Raw genomic sequence first — 19,424 nt, 5'->3', positions numbered from 1 at the left:
ACACACACACGCACGCACGCACGCATGAACGTATTCATACACACGCATAAACAACGCTATAAAAAAATGATTTAATCTTCAACTGGTAACACAGCTCAAATCCACCTCGACTCCAACCCACCCCCGCCTTACCCTCACATCTTTACCTCCCGTCCCGCCTTTCAATGTCACTTACACAGACCAGCCGTGTACAGGACCACGTGCCACCCTGCTGACATATTGTCATCACCAATATCCTCAAATCCAGCTGACATAGGTAATTTAGAGTTATGCATGTGCGCATAATACAGGCACAGTCACAAACAGCCTTGAAATACTGACCGTGCGTCACTCCTATACTTCAGCAGTGCAGATGACAACACCTCCTGGCAGAGACGAGACTCGGTCTTTTGATAACATGTATAATACAGCGTGAGCACACCTGGACGTCTCTTGTATGCATGCAAATGATTTGGATTAGAGAGTACGATGTTAGCGAGATTTATGGGCCTTTATCAATGCCTAAACTGAAAGTCACCAATACAACACAAAGAAGTGAATATTGAGTTGGCAATTGCTGAAGATTAACATTCTACTAGCTTTGGTTATTTGGAGTGGTGTGATCTTATAATTCTATTCATCGGAATTGCTGACTTGAATTCTTCTCTCCAAGTGACTTAATTCTGTTTCTTTTCAGAGCAGATACCTGGTGACAACTGTGTGGGTGTGAAACTGCTGCTTTGCATTCAGTGTGGGTTTGAAGCTCACCACGATTGCTGTGGCTTATAACATATTGGTCGGGAAGTTGAGTGGTTAACACATAACACATAGTTGTGGAAGCCATTCTTACTGGTGTTGCTTGAACATTGAACGTGTGTTGGCTCAAAGGAAAGAAGCAAATGTAGTAACTTAGATCCATTTAACCATCATGTCATCAATACTTACATATTGAATTGGTAAGACATATTGTACACTTTAGACCAAGGCATGTTGGTATTGGTGGCTATGTGCTCTTTGGTTATAGTCGTGGTTGACTCCAGAACTCCATATAAATCCCTAATACTAACACACAGGCACACACAGGCACATGCATACACTCACACACACATGCACACACGCACATGCATACACACTCACACACACATGCACACATGCACACTCAGACACATGCAGACACACTCACACACACACACACAGGCACACTCAGACACATGCATACACACTCACACACTCGCACGCACATGCACGCAAACTCACACACATGCACGCACACTCACACGCACGCATACTCATTCACACACTCGCACGCACACTCACACACATGCACACACACAGACGCACACACACAGGCACACCCAGACACATGCATACCCACTCACAGTCACTCACACACAGGCACACTCACACACATGCATACACTCTCACACACACGTACGCACACGCACACACATGCATACACACACACACACACACACATGCACATGCACACGCACACACATGCATACACACTCACTCACACACAGGCACACTCACACACATGCATATACTCTCACACACACGCACGCACACGCACACACACTCACACACATGCATACACACTCACACACACATGCACAACCAAACACATGCATACACAAACACACAGATACACACACATACATTAATATTTGCAGTATTTCAGGGGCATGCTCTTTCTGAAAGGATTTGAAAGAGCAACACACTTCTCCCGCTCCACAGTTGTGTGCTAGAATATGCTAGCGAGGTGTTACGTACGCTTTCAAAAGGTTTTATGGTCGACATGTTGACCATATGTTCCCGCCTTTCTTGGGGGAGGGTATCAGGCAGAAAATGATTTCCCTTTAAATGCTTATGTGACGGGTGCCCCCGCCGGGCCGGACGCGGTCAGCCGTATGACGGCTGCCCCCGCCGGCCGGATACGCTCACTTGTATGACGGCTGCCCCCGCCGGCCGGATACGCTCACTTGTATGACGGCTGCCCCCGTCGGCCGGATACGCTCACTTGTATGACGGCTGCCCCCGCCGGCCGGATACGCTCACTTGTATGACGGCTGCCCCCGTCGGCCGGATACGCTCACTTGTATGACGGCTGCCCCCGTTGGCCGGACACGCTCACCTGTATGACGGGTGCCCCCGCCGGCCGGACACGCTCACCTGTATGACGGGTGCCCCCGCCGTGCCGGACACACTCACCTGTATGACGGCTGCCCCCGTTGGCCGGACACGCTCACCTGTATGACGGGTGCCCCCGCCGGCCGGACACGCTGACATGTATGACGGGTGCCCCCGCAGTGCCGGACACACTCACCTGTATGACGGGTGCCCCCGCCGTGCTGGACACACTCACCTGTATGACGGGTGCCCCCGCCGGGCCGGACACGCTCACCTGTATGACGGATGCCCCCGCCGGCCGGACACACTCACCTGTATGACGGGTGCCCCCGCCGGGCCGGACACGCCCACCTGTATGACGGGTGCCCCCGCCGGGCCGGACACGGTCACCTGTATAACGGGTGCCCCCGCCGGGCCTGACACGCTCACCTGTATGACGGATGCCCCCGCCGGCCGGACACACTCACCTGTATGACGGGTGCCCCCGCCGGGCCGGACACGCTCACCTGTATGACGGATGCCCCCGCCGGCCGGATACGCTCACCTGTATGACGGGTTCCCCCGCCGGCCGGACACGCTCACCTGTATGACGGGTGCCCCCGCCGGCCGGATACGCTCACCTGTATGACGGGTGCCCCCGCCGGGCCGGACACAGTCACCTGTATGACGGGTGCCTCCGCCGGGCCGGACACACTCACCTGTATGACGGGTGCCCCTGCCGGCCGGATACGCTCACCTGTATGACGGGTGCCCCCGCCGGGCCGGACACGCTCACCTGTATGACGGGTGCCCCCGCCGGCCGGATACGCTCACCTGTATGACGGGTGCCCCCGCCGGCCGGATACGCTCAGCTGTATGACGGATGCCCCCGCCGGGCCGGACACGCTCACCTGTATGACGGGTGCCCCCGCCGGCCGGATACGCTCAGCTCTATGACGGGTGCTCCCCCCGGGCCGGACACGCTCAGCCGTATGACGGGTGCCCCCGACGGCCGGATACGCTCACCTGTATGACGGGTGCCCCCGCCGGCCGGATACGCTCAGCTGTATGACGGGTGCCCCCGCCGGCCGGACACGCTCACCTGTATGACGGGTGCCCCCGCCGGCCGGATACGCTCACCTGTATGACGTCGTTTTTTCCGTGAACAGAAAACTAAACTGCAAGATTGGTACTAATAATTGAATATTGTTCACTCAAGTAGCAAGCATGTTTTTAATGACCTTCATGCAGCTGTATCCAAGCCGTAGTAAGGCGGTCTGTTTCAGCTGATTAAAGGTACTTATTTATTTATATTTTTTTATTTATTTTTTAAATTGGGGGGGGGGGGGGGGGGGGATGTTGCCGTGAATGTCGTAGACTATCGGTCCACAAGTAGCACTGTGCCCATGTGTAGACGTGCTTTACATTTGACATTGTGTCACACTTACATGCATGCTGGTTGTGCAGATTGTTTTTCAAAGGTTTACACGTCACATCAAATACTATTCGCAACATTTGAATGTGTTAAGCCCCCCATGTTTGTTCTAAATAGTGCTCGAAGCATCGGAGTTACTCCTCACTCGCTGGGTCAATTCAATTCTACTGGCTCTGTCGTCTTCATAACTGTACTGCTCTACACGCCGTCCAATGTCACCATGACTTGTCTTAGCGGCCTGCCATTCATTATTTTTGGGGAGGGTGTGGGTGGAGTATGTGGTGTGTATGTGTTATATTGTTAGATATAAAATAAATTGCCAACTTGTTGTAAGGCATATTTCAGAAAAAAAATGTGCCTAATAGTTTTAAAAAGAATTATGAGCTGTGAGTGTAAGGCGGCATATTGAGCTGTTTCCTTTTAAACATATCTCGCAGTGCTACCAACTATGGGTGCATGGGTCAGCTGACAGTAGTTTGTTATCACAGCGATAAGAAAGCTGTCGTTATGAGCTCATATATTTCTTCGACACGCCTGAATCATCTCTACGAAGGTGGCTTTCGATCTACGATTAGGCATTGCAGTGCTCAAGACACACGATGAACAGTTGTCAAGATTTATTTGTAAGAAAGCAACAGTGCTTCATATAAAGTTCAATAAAACTAACATATTTATTCTGAAATGCAAATAATGCACCTTTCAAGACATATTCATGGTCGTGATAGACAATTTGCATGCGCATGCTCAGCCACTTTATATAATTTGTTTGTTTGGAGCATTATACTCGCATACGTGTTATTTAGTGTGAACATCACAGAATGATGTCTAACTATCAGGTGCTCATAAGGTGCTCTTCTTTAACCGTACACAATATTTACACAATGCCACCGCTGGCTGAAAATCGCCGTCTACATTATCAACGCGCATCACTTTGGAGACGTTATCTACAGCAGGGCAACAGTCAGGCTGGTCGTCCACATGTGACATCTCGTCAAACAAGACAGCCATATTAATATATAACCTTATCTTACCCGATATATATCTCACATTTGGACAATACTAGTTTTCTCCTTAGTCCCTTATCCCACAACTACAGGGATATCGCCTTATCTTACCCGACATATATCTCACATCAAGACAATACTAGCTTTCTCCTTAGTCCCTTATCCCACAACTACAGGGATATAGCCTTCTCTTGCCCGACATATATCTCAAATCTAGACAGCACTAAATCTCTCCTTTGTCCCTTATCCCACAACTACACGGATATAGCCTTATCTTGCCTGATATATATCTCATACATACACAACACTAGCTTTCTCCTTAGTCCCTTATCCCACATAAACCCAGCTTTAGCTTTCTCTTTCCAAATGTCTTTCTTACCAACAAGATATAGCGCTGTATATGCTTTAAGCAATTTATTTACACCGTAATACGACATTCGCACATATGACACGCACAGAAATCATATAGGCAGAGTAACTGTGAAAGCTAACATGAAGTGGGTAACATAAAGTGAACTGAGCAAGTTTTGTGCAAAGCTGGCATTCCAAGCCGCACGTCACCATTATGACGTCATGTCGCTCGTTATGACACAACAGGTAAGACGTCACAGACGTTTACGCTAAAGCACCCAAATTCAAGTTATCTGTCGTCCTCAGAGCTTAAATACATTATCTTTGGAGAATGCTGCAGTGTTTTCTGCACGAAATGTGTTGCCACACATTTTCTTAAAAATTGTTGTAACGGCAATTTAGCATATTGTTGAACGTGAAGATCTAAATAATTACATATGCCTACCGACAATGACTGAAAAAAGAGTTACTTTTGAATATTACAAGCTTCCACGGTTATGCGGCCCTCAAACCCGCAATTCAATCAGAGGTTTTATTGTGATTTGACATCCAAAATAGAATAATTCCCAAATTCATGGACGAATTAATATTAATATTCCTTTCTTCATTAATCTTTATGTTTAAATAAACATAATGTCATGTACGAGTCCAATGTTTCCGTCACATACCTGAGATAACTCTCGTCTGATGATCGCGGATAATGAGGTCCAGTGTTCTTTTTGTCATTACTCACTACACACGCACTTGTTGATTGGGTGAGTGAGTATGGTTTTAGGCCGCTTTTAGCAATATTCCAGCAATATCACGGCGGGGGACACCAGAAATGGGCTTCACACATTGTACCCATGTCGGGAATCGAACCCGGATCCTCGGCGTGACGAGCGAACGCTTTAACCACTAGGCTACCCGCCCGCCCACACTTGTTGAGGGACTGGAAAAGTTGACACTGTTTCTGATAGAGAACGAAGGCTAAATTGCCCATGCACCCGTTTGGGACGTTCCTACCTGTCTTCCCTTCCCATAATACACCAATGAAAACGGCCTATATAGGATCAATACCCCATCAGTACATGTTACTCACACCCAACCTGTGCAGATATACATACTGATATGTGTATATACGTGCAAGTTTAATTTGATGGAGTTGTGTAGGGAGATGGTGTGCTTCACTGTCACTGAACAAACACTGATTGCCTGAGATTGTTTTCTCAAATCATTCGCGTTCAAGATAGTACATTTGCACCACAAATGACGGAAATAGTTAAGGATTATTTGTAACATGGACACAATGGATACGATGTTCAATGTCTCAGCACCATGTGACTGGGGTATCGCTACAAGCGGAAGCGGCAGTAGTTCCTTCAGCTTGACTTACATTTGCCTGTCAGGTTTCCAGGTGTCACGAGGATGATGTTCACTTTGCAAAACATGCTACATAATACGGACATATTTCATGAATAACCATGAATAAGTTTCACAGCGTTTGGGCAAGACGACCTGGTTGTGGTGATTATCCCGTGAGACATTACTGCAGGCTAGGCAACGAATATATATTTCATTTTGAATTGCATTGTCCCTCAGACGTAACAGAAACCTGCGACAGTGGGTCCGAATCCATGATTTGTCCAGGTTTTGTCTTCAGGTTTGTCAGAACCATACCCGTGCTAAACATCTGTCACTGAAGAAGTATTGTCCAATGCAGCGCTAAAACAAACACACTTACTCGTAAATGGGGGACAAAAGCACGTGTGAAAACAAGATTGAATGTTATTAGAGTCGAGCCACACACATGGAACAGAATATTTATCGTGAAATCTTCAAACATATGTCATTTTTATTTGCATGTTCCAGGTCACGAGATAATTATGTTCTGACCTCATTGCCAACTAGCACAGTTTGGTTATCCGTCATCCGTGAGTGCATCGCACATCCCTTGCTTCATCAATAAACTCACCATCATCCAGGAACAATGCACCCCTTGTATTTTCATCAATTGCGTGTGAAACGTATTTACATTGCAACAGATGCATCTACTTATGTCATGAACTTAAACACTTGATGTGCCACTTTCACGCTCAATGGTCACTGAGGTGGTTCCTGGTTCATCTTGGCCTGCGTGTTCCAGGTCACGTGATATGATAGAATGATGTACTGACCTCATCCCTGCATAGCCAGAACGACTTGCACAGGCTGGTTGTTCTCCACCAGTCCGCACATCATACATCTTTGCTTCATCAACGACATCATATTGCGGGACATCAATGGCCTCTGGTGACACATGCATGTCCTGGGTGGGAGTGACATACAGTTGAAACCTGCAAGTTGATTAATTGGTAAGAAGAAGTCGATGTGTATGTGTGTATGAGGTTATATGTGTTGGCGTGTGTGTGTGTGCATTTGTTAGTGTGTGTGTTCCGAACAGTTATCATCACTGTCCTGGCTGCAAGTAAGAGTCTTAGAATGATTTATTTGTTATCTTTAAAACTATATAGTATGAGTTTCAATATAGGCTTTACATTGACTTTCATGAGAGGCTGCAAAGCAAAGTATTTCAGTTCAAAGCATCATGTCACTTTAATTACAGGGAAGGATGCAGACAAATAAATATAAGTCCGTGCATTAATTCACGTGTGTTTATCTAAAAGCACGTACTGGTTGAGGCAACTGGAATATTGCTGACTGTGGATCACTCACTCACCTGTCATTTCTTAAGGCTTGGCAACACCAGCACACAGCCAGGGTGATCGTTACAATGATAAGGACAGTTGCTGCAGCTAGTCCCACAAGCAGTCCAACAATTTCTCCTGACAAACAACAAGGTTGATTTATACATATAGTTTAAGGATGGGTTTGCAAAACATGTGACACAACACGATTGATGTCACTCCATTGCATAACCCAACACAGGCTAGCCGAATGTATATACGTAAGTGTGTGACTAGTATATGAATAGTTTCCATATGCAAACGGGGTAGAAATAAAGGTCTTGGCCAGGTGTGTTTTTTGCCAGAGGTGGGGCCAGGGGTGGGGCTCAGTGGAAGGTGTATGAGAGACAAGGTCTAGCTGGAAGTAGTGGTAAGTGCTGAGGGGTAGGTGCAGGTGTGAACGATATGGGTCGATGTGCGTAGAAAGGTGAGGGCGGTAGGTGTAGTAGATGGTGTGTGTTGGTTTTAAGACCTGGGGTAGTGATCTGTTTATGACATATGGTAGTGATCTGTCTATGACACAGGGAACACGAGATGTAAAGGACAGCAGGAGGTGTAAGAGATAAGGAGAGGAAGACAGGTAGTGGAAGACATGGATGTAGTCATGTGTTTAAGACATGGGGTAGTGATCTGTCTATGACATTGGGAGCAGAAGATGTAAAGGACAGCAGGAGGTGTAAGAGATAAGGAGAGGAAGACAGGTAGTGGAAGACATGGATGTAGTCATGTGTTTAAGACATGGGGTAGTGATCTGTCTATGACACGGGGTAGTGATCCGTCTATGACACGGGGAGCAGGAGATGTAAAGGACAGTAGGAGGTGTAAGAGATAAGGGGAGGAAGACAGGTAGTGGAAGACATGGGGTAGTGATCTGTCTATGACACAGGGTAGTGATCTATCTATGACACAGGGAAGTGATCTGTCTATGACACAGGGAAGTGATCTGTCTATGACACAGGGAGCAGGAGATGTAAAGGACAGTAGGAGGTGCAAGAGATAAGGAGAGGAAGACAGGTAGTGGAAGGCAGTAGTGTAGGTAGTGGTACATATAAACGATAGAGGTTGTGGTAGGTGAACGTATGAGTGGATGAATGAGCTAAAAGTAAAATCAATCGGGAGTTGTTCACCCATATTGTAATGTCTGATATAATATGATATGTTGTCAACAAATGACACATGCATAACCAGTAATCAACGACGTATCCATAAAAAAATAGTTTTTTCAAGGCAATAACCCCATTCGTGTTATCATTTACCAAAGTTATGAAGCTTGACTATTTACAGTGCCCCAGTGTGTCCACTCTGTTACTTAGCCAGCAGTCTACCAATATATTTAACCACAATGTTATCCGTAGTAGTAAAATGCTGCAGGCAAGAACGACTTCGACACAGGTGGACTTACAGGGCAGGGACAAAAAAGGACATGGGTCAGTGATGTACTGTTAGTTGTAGTGGCTGTGGTCGGTCCAACAAAATGAACCAATGGAGGGGTCGGATCAGGACACGCTCACCATTGAGCGAACACCTCATGTCATAATTATTTGATACTTCGTCATAAATACATGCTTATGATATAATCGGAATCGAGTATAATCCAATACACATCGATACACACACTACAGCAAAGTTTTGATATCACAACCAGACAGATCATGCTTACCTGACTTCTCATTACAGCCAGTCCCGTAGTGGGAGTCTACACATCCAGACACACAGAAGGAGCCCAGCTGACAATATCCTCCATCACACCCACCTGGACATGCTGTACAGTTACCCCCTGGACTGTCACATGGTATGTTGCAGCCGATGCCTTGGTATCCTTGGACACACCCGTCATTGCAGTTATCACTACCATAGCTTGAGATCACACATTTGTTATTCCTACAGTTCTTGCTGCAGGTAGAGTTGCATTTTCGTCCGTAATACCCCGTGTCACACTCAGAGAAGCAATCCCCAGACACTCCGTCGCAGTCTGAGCAGTGATAGGTGTCATTGCATGGAATGGCTGCAAGTTATAGTACAGGTATTATTTAATTTTGTTGAGAATAGAAAAAAGTGTGTTATTTAACAAGAATAGAACATGCACAACTGTGGTAAAAGTGTTCAGAACTGTTTATCTATGACCACCTACATGTACATGCTGACGGCACTTCCCATGAAGATGAACATGACTGAAAATGTGTGAAGAAAGTTTGTAAAAGATAAGCAAAAGTGATTATAACTAAACAGCTATGTAGTGATGTGTATCACGTTGACATAAAATAAAGCCTTCTTCTACTTATGACATGTTGTGCTAATTGCCCTATTTTCACTTTGAGAGCAGAGATTTGTAGAGCAGGTAGCATTACACTTCCCCAGCTAGAGATGCATCGCACTGACATAATGAGGAAGTAGAAACCTGTCTCCACTGATACTAGGGTGTAAAAATGCCACGATGTAAATACTAATCATTTAACCATCTGTAAACTCTAGATCAGAAATTATAACATCACATCGCTTTACCTTCAGTAGCAATTACCAAGAATGTCACCCATATCATCACAGAGGTGGCCATACCGTTTACTGAAACTGATAAGAAAGTTACAAATAGCATACCATACACAAGAAAACAACAATTGTTGGATGCAAAGACGACTCAGAACATGAATGTGCAACATATATGAAGAATACAAAGTGTTACACGGATCAGGAGTGGCAGGAAGTTGAAAGTACCAAAAAAAAAAGATGGAGATTGAAAATGTCACATTGTATTGAATCTTGCACGGTATTAATACTCTTATATAAAGGTTATCACGCGAGTGTGTTTGGGGATGGTAAATATCCTGCATTAGGAATAAACGTTGTATTTAGCGAGCCTTGACGAGCTAAATACATAGTGTTTATTCCTAATACAGGATATTTACCATCCCCAAACACACAAGCGTGATAACCTCTTTATCATATAATGTCATTCTTTAATTCTGCGCTTCAAAATCGCTTTCCCTCTCACAAACATTACCGAAACATTGCGAGTTTCCCTGGAATGCGCGCATTATTATTTATTACGTCACAGGGTAAGTGATGTGTCAGTCGGACAGTGACAGTAGCCAATATAGTTCCAACTGAAATCTGTTTCTTATACAGTGGCGAAGCAACATATACGCAAAACAACAATTGTTTTTAATTGCCTTTCGCGGCAATCCATCGGTCTGTCCGCTAGAGTAATTGCCCTTTGTCAAAGGGAAGCTACTCTAACCCTAGTCTATGAGACGTCACGGCCATGGTCAGACGTTGTTGACAGTCGGTCTGTCCTGTCATAACGTTTAGAAGTGTAGTCAGATGTACACAGACCGACAAAACGAAACAAGGTAACAATTCAAACATATTTCGGCCAAATCCAACCATTTCAATTTGTGGAGAAGGTTTCAAGCCGCAGAGGTCTACCAGTCATGGCTACTGATCCCGCTTGGCTAGGCCTCGTGCCCTCGCAAAATTGTTTCGAAATTTATATCTCTGAAGTTGCCAAAACTTATAAAGTGCCTTAGCTACGTCACAGTAAGACACTGATTTTCAGTATATTAGACTGTTCTTTTGATAATGAAAGCAATTATCTCTGTAGTTTATCCAGATTCACGATGGTTAAATCTGACTCGATCGCCGAATGACGAGGGCGACGCCATGTTTGTTTATAAACAGGGAAAGAAGTCCCTTCTTGACCTTTGATATTTGCATCTCTATCCGCATATGACCCCAACGGATATCGTTTTTATCCGTTGGCTTTATCCTGCCGAGAAACCTACCCATTATATGATAAATCATTTTATCAACAGTTTGTACTTTAAAATGCAAACTTTACATAATACACATAATATACAGCCTTACCGTTTGTAGCAAGTGTCAACGTCCATACAGTTTAGCCCTCAATCTATGAAGGCTCAATCTATTGAAAAAAAAACCACACAAAGTACACTATCATCAACATGTTCAATTCCAGCAAATACTTACAGAAGGTCGGGCTCCTACATGGAAGTTTCCTGATGACTGGTGGGGCAGGTGGGACGAGCCAGGATCACCATAGTGATCCGGTCTGATACTTTTCATGCAATCTTGCATTTTAACCTCGATAGAATATGTTTCGTTGATAAATTGAGACTAGTTATTCTCTGGCGTTAAAGTTTTATGGTCATAATCACGTCTGGCTTCCTGTTGATTGTCTCACTTTCTGCCTCATCAGGAAGATGAAAATCAACAGTGTTACATGAGTAGAAGGAAATATTACCAACCAACGACGTAATAATTATTAGGTTGAACATTATGTCAGTCAATTGTTTTTTACACTCATCGTTTCAGTATTCTATGTTCATTTTTTTAAGTGAAATTTTAATGAAAATACTTATGTGAATTAAGAAAATTCCTTTGAAATGAACTATATATATTCTGAATTTGCTTATGTTCATATTGTTTTAACTTTCGTTTGGATTATGTTTAAAGTTCAACAACTCTCTGACATTTCTAAATGGGTGTCAAAAGGTGTCGGTATGCATGTTACACAATGGAAGTCTAAACAAATCAACAACAAAAAATCATGCCAGTTTATTAATTAAATTAAAATTTACACCATATTTATATTTAGCCACGAATTGTGGATCAATGACTGTCAGCACAATGCCAGTCCTAGTTGAAAACCCATCAGGACCTGCATTAATTAAGCTCAGCACACCTGCCAGGGACACAATCCAGGTTTTGACTGAAATATTGTTTATTCCGACATTGGGCCATAACGCCACTCACTGGCGTACATGACTTTGGCGTTGCAGTGTCGGTCTGTAAACATGTGGGGTGAGGTGAGGTGAAATTCCAAGATTATTGCACTTATATAGCGACGTGCATGTACGCGTATTTGTGTGTGTGGCTGCTTGTACTAGTCCGGACTGATGCCGATTTATAGTGCTAGCTCACTGAGATACCATGCCGCAGTTTAACATGAATACCCCACTCAGACACAGTATACTGACTCCGAGCCGACCAGTCCTTGTTTAAGCCCCTTAATGCCGAGCGCCAGACAGGGTAACAACAAGTACAATCTTTTAACGTCTTTTTGTATGACGCGGCCCGGGATCGAACCCTGGACCTTCCGCTCTCCGGGCGGACGCTCTACCACAAGACCACGGAGGCGGTAATGGGGGAGGAAAACCCATGGTGATGCCGGTCTTAGATGTTAATAAAGGAACTAATGCGGGAGGAAAGCCCATGGTGATGGTGATGCCTGTCTTAGATGTTAACAGGGCTCTAATGTGGGAGGAAAGCCCATGGTGATGCTGGTCTTAGATGTTAACAGGGAACTAATGAGGGAGGAAAACCCACGGTGATGGTGATGCCGGTCTTAGATGTTAACAGGGAACTAATTGGGGAGGAAAGCCCATGATGATGGTGATGCCTGTCTTAGATGGTAACAAGGAACTAATGGGGGAGGAAAGCCCATGGTGATGCTGGTCTTAGATGTTTACAGGGAACTAATGGGGGAGGAAAACCCACGGTGATGGTGATGCCGGTCTTAGATGTTAACAGGGAACTAATGGGGGAGGAAAGCCCATGATGATGGTGATGCCTGTCTTAGATGTTAACAAGGAACTAATGGGGGAGGAAAGCCCATGGTGATGCCTGTCTTAGATGTTAACAAGGAACTAATGGGGGAGGAAAGCCCATGGTGATGCTGGTCTTAGATGTTAACAAGGAACTAATGGGGGAGGAAAGCCCATGGTAATGGTGATGCCGGTCTTAGAGGTTAACAGGGAACTAAGGGGGGAGGAAAGCCCATGATGGTGATGTCGGCCTTTGACGTTAACAAGGAACTAATAAGGGACAAACGTGGGAGGTGATGTCGGTCCTAGATGTTAAAAAGGAACCCATATTAGACAAAGGTGATTTCCGTCTTTGACATTACCAACGAACTAAGACGGGAGACAAGGATCAAATGAGGGACGTTAAGAAGGAACAAATGCGGGACGACCGTGGAAGGTGATGTTGGTGTCAGATGTAAATAAGGAACTAATGTGGACGAACTTGGAAGGTGATGCTGGTGTTAGATGTAAATAAGGAACTAATGTAGGACGAACGTGAAAGTTTATGCTGGTCTTAGAAGTTAACAAGTACCTAATGGGGTAGAAACTTTCGAGGAGTAGTCGGTTTACAGGGACCTAATGTGTGTTTGATTGTCTGTTGTTTAACACCTAACTCAGCAATATTCCAGCCATATGACCAGACAATCCAGTGGTTGGCAGCATGAACATCGATCCGCGCAATGACATGCATCAACCAAATAGGCGAGTCTGACCACCCGATCCCGAAAGACCTAATGAAACGTACAAGGTGATGTCGGGTTTAGATGTTTACAAGGACCGAATGAGGTAGAAACGTACAAGGTGATGTCGGTTTAGTTGTTTACAAGGACCGAATGAGGTAGAAACATGCACGGTGATGTCCGGTTTATATGTTTACAAGGACCGAATGAGGTAGAAACGTACAAGGTGATGTCGGGTTTAGATGTTTACAAGGACCGAATGAGGTAGAAACGTACAAGGTGATGTCAGGTTTAGATGTTTACAAGGACCGAATGAGGTAGAAACGTACAAGGTGATGTCGGGTTTAGATGTTTACAAGGACTGAATGAGGTAGAAACGTACACGTTGATATGCGGGGAGTGATCATGTGATACCAACTACCATAGCTACTCTTAGGGCTGTGATCACCTACACGAGAAGAATTACGTCTCCAACATTGTTCCAAGGACTGTTTTGCAAGGTTTATTTATTAATAGTAAACAAGCAACAGTTATTAATAATGTATAAGCAAATAGTAACATATTAACTGTTGTATAGTTATCTCTTTAGTTTGATTACTGCAGCCCATGCATTTAGTTAAACCTTGAGTATTTTATTGGCAGCAAATAACTGAAGTTTAAGTAAAACGTCGAGTGCTGTCGGCGGCAGAGAGCGTTTAGATTTATGCACCACTACCTGTTGTCTGCAAACATCACAGACTTGATCATTCGAGATGTTTGGGGATGGATCAGTTTGTAGAAGACTGAAGACTCCAATGGTATATTATACTAACTTGAGTGACTGTTTAACGTTGCAGTTAGCGCTATTCCAGCTTCTCTGGTACTGAACCGTCACACCGTTTATTGAAATCACGAGCAACGGCCATGGCCATTAAAAATAACAATCAATAATTAATCACAGAGCGTGAACATCTAATCTTCATCTTGTTCGCATGCAAGGCATCATTGTGACCAATTCTGAATACAGAATGGCATAGTGAAAGGTAACTATGTTGAACACAACTTCATTGTACAAGTAAATAACAACATTCCATATATAAACAAACGGACAGGCAAAAGGTTGGATATGGTTCCATTTATATAGTTTTGTGAATACTAATTACACACATCATACTATATTCTACAATATGAAATATCTGTTCAAACTAAGCTGAGGTAAAAAATGGTTTAACTTTCAAGATAGTTGCACTTACAAAGCGATGTGCATGCATGTGTCCCGAGCTATTCCAGTTTTATAGCGGGAACTCATTAAGATGCCATGGCACAGTTTAGCATGGAAATTGCAGCCTCAGAGACAATATACTGAATCCCAGCCCTTTTCCTCGTAATGCTGAATGCTTGTATCGAACCACCAACATTCCACAATCTGGGCAGATCCTCTGTCCACTTTATCTCGGAGGGGAAAGTCCTTTTGAAGAATTGCATACTGGATAGACAGCGTCATTAGTTAACGAAAGACCTTTGCAAAACAAAATATTTACTAAGCATGTGACAATTTTGAGTAAATATTGCCAAAATCACCAGCAAATTTCCGTTTGTCTACATCTGCAACGTCATAAACATCATCCGCTCCACCACCAGCTGCACTTCCTCTTCCATTAGATGACCCACATTGCATGGCCATGTCTTTCAGTGGTATCTCAGAATACCATTCCAGCTCCACAACAGGGGCATCGCCCTTCTCGACAACAGAGTCGCACACAACATCCTTTGTCTTGGTAACACTGTAAAAGTAAAAACAATGTATGTTGATGACATTAACAGTAGGCCCACATTTACACCTATCAGCCATGCGTCCATATTGCAAAGTTATACATGTTTACATAATAATCATGGTCAAATATATCTGATACATGACTGATTTGATTGTAGGGGTTATTAGCTGTAAAACGACTTGATTTTTTTCGGGAAATGTCTGCCACAAAACATACATTGTTGCTGGGTTTTTGTTGTTGTAATATTTAGGCTCGTATTTTTAATAAGGAAAATACAGCCAAGAACTTTTTAGCATTCATCAAACATGCGTGTCAGGCAGTGACACGCAAATACTCGAATTTTGGACTGGTAAACAAGTGGCTGTTGCAAGATGAGACACAGCACCCCATGTCACGGTAACCATGGTGATTCCATGTCAGTTAATACGACGAGTATCGCACATGGTCCAACTGTGACTCTGAATGTCGGAACATTGCTGACTGTGCTCAGCTCGTCTTTGAAAGCCATTTAGAAGTTGGAAGGCTAAGTAAAGATAAAATATATGGATGAACAACTTCTGTATTACAATTAGGAGCGGCGTTTCGGTGTAGGTTCAACTACAGAGTACAGATGACAAGTATATGTTTATATATATATATATATATATATATATATATATATATATATATATATATATACAGATAGGAGGCAGTGTTCATACTGTAGAGCAGACATCAGATGTAGTTACAATGAAGTATAAAAGCAGGTTATGTACACTGAAGGGTAGAACACATATTGACCGTCCGGTCACGCAAGGACGCACGCACCCACCCACCTACTCACTCACTCACACATACATGCACTCCTTCACTCACCTGTCCCTTCTCAAGCGGTGACGGTACTTGCAGCACACAACCAGAGAGATGACAGTCATGATACCGAAAGCTGCTGTGGCAAGCCCTACATGCAGTCCCACTTTACCACCTGACAAAGAACAATGTTGATGTGAAAGTTTGATTCATTTCCTTACAACAAGTGCGTGAAGAAGAGCCAACCACGGATCACTGATCATGTGATATTCTGAACTTGTATATTATTACTTTTACTGCAGGGAGAAAGCGCATGTGCTAAACATGTCAATATAATTAAACTATGTATGAGGTATAAAGTAATATGAATACCGGTTCGTGACTGATGACATTGACCATTGTTGTGAATATGTTCTTCACTGGTGATGTCCTGTGAATAGGTTTCTTTAAAGGGCCACCTTCTCTCATGATGTTAAATACATATCATCGCGTCAAGCTATGTTAATGTTAACAAAATGGCCATGTTTGGATATATACCTAAACGCCTACAGCATCCCTTAGGAAAGTCATGATATTACAGCCAGACGTACGAAAATATCCGATTTCTCACCACAGTCAGACCCGTAGTAGGAGTCTACACATCCAGACACACAGGAGGAGTTCAACTGACAATATCCTCCATCACAACCACCTGGACATACTGTACAGTTACCTCCTGGACTGTCACATAGTATGTTGCAGCCAATGCCTTGGTATCCTGGCACACACCCGTCAGTGCAGTTATCACTACCATAGCTCGAGGTCACACATTTGTTATTTCTACAGTTCTTGCTGCAGGTAGAACTGCATTGTCGATCGTAATACCCCGTGTCACACTCAGTGAGGCAATCCCCGGACTCTCTGTCACAGTCTGAACAGTGATAGGTTTCCTTGCATGGAGTGGCTGAAAGTCATATCACAGTCATTATTTGATGGTTTCGCGAATTGGAAATTAAGTTTCCTCTTTAGCATACTAGGAGATACCTAAGTATGTAAAACAAGTGACATGATTATGTATTCCTATGCACTTAAATGTATATTCTTGGGGTCCTTCCAAAGAAACGTTAAGCACCTACATGTATATGGAATAAAACTGATTATACCTGAACAGCTAAATACAAAAGGATGGGATGCTGAAAAATAGCGAACACTTATACTACCTAAACAACGTTGTACTGACTGATTTGTCGTTGAGACACAAGGCAGTTGATTTGGCTGTATATAGGATTAACATGAGACATTGATGCAGATGGGATAAAGTATAATATTACACATGCAATATCTATTAATCATACGTGCAGTATACCCACTAGATCAGCAATATTTACAATACAATGACAACCCCATCTTCATCTCACAATACCATCTTCAACAATATAATATCTAATGGTATCCTAGCAACATTTTACAGCACAGCACAATTTTGACGTAGCACTCATAGACTAAAGAATGAAGTAGGAAGACATATAAATATAGCTAGACAATTGATAATATGAGAGCAATATAATTCAAATGTGAGAGGAGATGAGTTTCATTGTCTGTTAGTTTGACATAACTGCGAATATGAACTAAATGTATAGAACTGCCTTTTATGTACATCCCACTCAATATAAACCATAAACCATGTCAAACACTGATAATTGTACTCTTACAAGAAACACTGTCAATATGTATTTGTCATGCAGTGACATTAGAATATAAACTGTTTGACATATTTGCATTACTCCCGAAAAGCATGTTTTATGAGCCAGTGTGGAATAAAACCTATCCTCATCCAGGGCTCTTTGATTTACCTCTAGTAGCAACTACCAAACATGCTATCCATATCATCGCCAAGGAAACCATTGTGCTGACTGAAACAGATATGAAAGTGAAACAATATTGAGTGATAATGTGAGGCAGTATTTCAGCCATATCGTAACTATCAATGTTATAAATAACAAATGCATTTAAACTATAAAAAGCCTATCAACATGGGACAGTTAATTAACAAAAATATCACTAATTGTTATTTAAAACTAGCATATACAAATGTGTCACTATATTTCACAATAGATGATAAGAAAAGGCTGCAGATCGCCAGCAACTGAAGGTACATCACCATCCTAAAACCACGGGGACTTGCAGTATTTTTGCTTCCTCTATGGACTTAAGTGACAAACAGTACTCATTACTATACACAATGAAACATCAATTGTCTAATGCAACGACTGGAGGGATCCAATAGGAATTCAGAAATCAAAGAGTTGTGGACTTTGGCCGTCAGGAAGGCGTGCATGCTATACTCCCCACAATGTTGATAATGCTAAAAAGAGGGATTGCACACAGTTCATTATGGAATCCAGTACATTCTAAAACAAAAATAACTTCAACATATTTATATGATCAATATTAACATCAGCAGCAGATACTTACGCTATGTTAGGACTTGATGTTTTCCGATGATTTGCAGACAAGCTGTGTGTAAACCGTGAACCATCTGTATGATACATGTGTCAGAGGGGGCTGTGATCCATGCGTTGTCACACGACCAGCAGTCTTCTTTCGTAATCACATTCCGCTTCCTGTTGATAGTATTGCCTTCCCGCTGCCCCCACACACACCCTCCCCCTAAAACCCACCCCCCTAGACCCACCCCCTGTCATCCCCTTTTGTTACACGGAAGACGAAAATGAATACTGACACTATTATATTGACATGCATTGGTGATTCACATTATAATTAAATAATGACGGTGTCCAGTCTCAAGTTAATGAGCTGCTTTGAAATAACTTTGCACAAAACAGTTATTTCAGAAGTGTGTTTGCTATATTTTAATGCAAATGTTTCTGTGAAAATATCGAGGACGTTAAGACAACACCAGTTATGATTATAACGGTTTGTTTGTTTAACGCCGCACTCAGCAATGGTCCAGCTATATGACGGTGGTCTGTAAATAATCGATTCTGGGCAGGACCATCCAGTGATTCACATCATGTG

At 43.4% G+C, this 19,424-nt stretch overlaps 2 protein-coding genes across 3 annotated transcripts; both read right to left on the bottom strand.

Annotated features, from left to right (window-relative positions):
- Positions 1–5,817: 5,817 nt before the first annotated feature.
- LOC124125855 (lectin-like) lies at positions 5,818–10,473 on the bottom strand. The gene is made up of 4 exons (XM_048393133.1): positions 10,086–10,473; positions 9,244–9,588; positions 7,577–7,682; positions 5,818–7,193 (listed from the first exon to the last, which is right to left on the bottom strand). Exons 1-4 carry the CDS (start codon positions 10,174–10,176, stop codon positions 6,926–6,928), a joined length of 810 nt encoding a protein of 269 aa, XP_048249090.1. The 5' UTR covers positions 10,177–10,473; the 3' UTR covers positions 5,818–6,925.
- A 4,484-nt stretch (positions 10,474–14,957) lies between these two features.
- LOC124125854 (multiple epidermal growth factor-like domains protein 6) lies at positions 14,958–19,030 on the bottom strand. 2 transcript variants are annotated; one of them, XM_048393135.1, is made up of 5 exons: positions 18,861–19,030; positions 18,239–18,298; positions 17,017–17,349; positions 16,473–16,581; positions 14,958–15,626 (listed from the first exon to the last, which is right to left on the bottom strand). In XM_048393135.1, the coding sequence occupies exons 2-5, from the start codon at positions 18,288–18,290 to the stop codon at positions 15,383–15,385; spliced, it is 738 nt and encodes a 245-aa protein (XP_048249092.1). In that variant the 5' UTR covers positions 18,291–18,298; positions 18,861–19,030; the 3' UTR covers positions 14,958–15,382. The 2 variants fall into 2 exon arrangements, with proteins under 2 accessions (XP_048249092.1, XP_048249093.1); XM_048393136.1 differs by having other exon boundaries at positions 17,119–17,349.
- Positions 19,031–19,424: the final 394 nt, after the last annotated feature.

The sequence above is a fragment of the Haliotis rufescens genome, unplaced genomic scaffold, assembly GCF_023055435.1.
Source record: "Haliotis rufescens isolate VD_foot unplaced genomic scaffold, xgHalRufe1.0.p SCAF_115, whole genome shotgun sequence".
Taxonomy (NCBI): Eukaryota; Metazoa; Mollusca; class Gastropoda; order Lepetellida; family Haliotidae; genus Haliotis; species Haliotis rufescens.
Note: the sequence above shows the minus strand (reverse complement) of the source record. Positions and strands in the feature narration are given on the sequence as shown.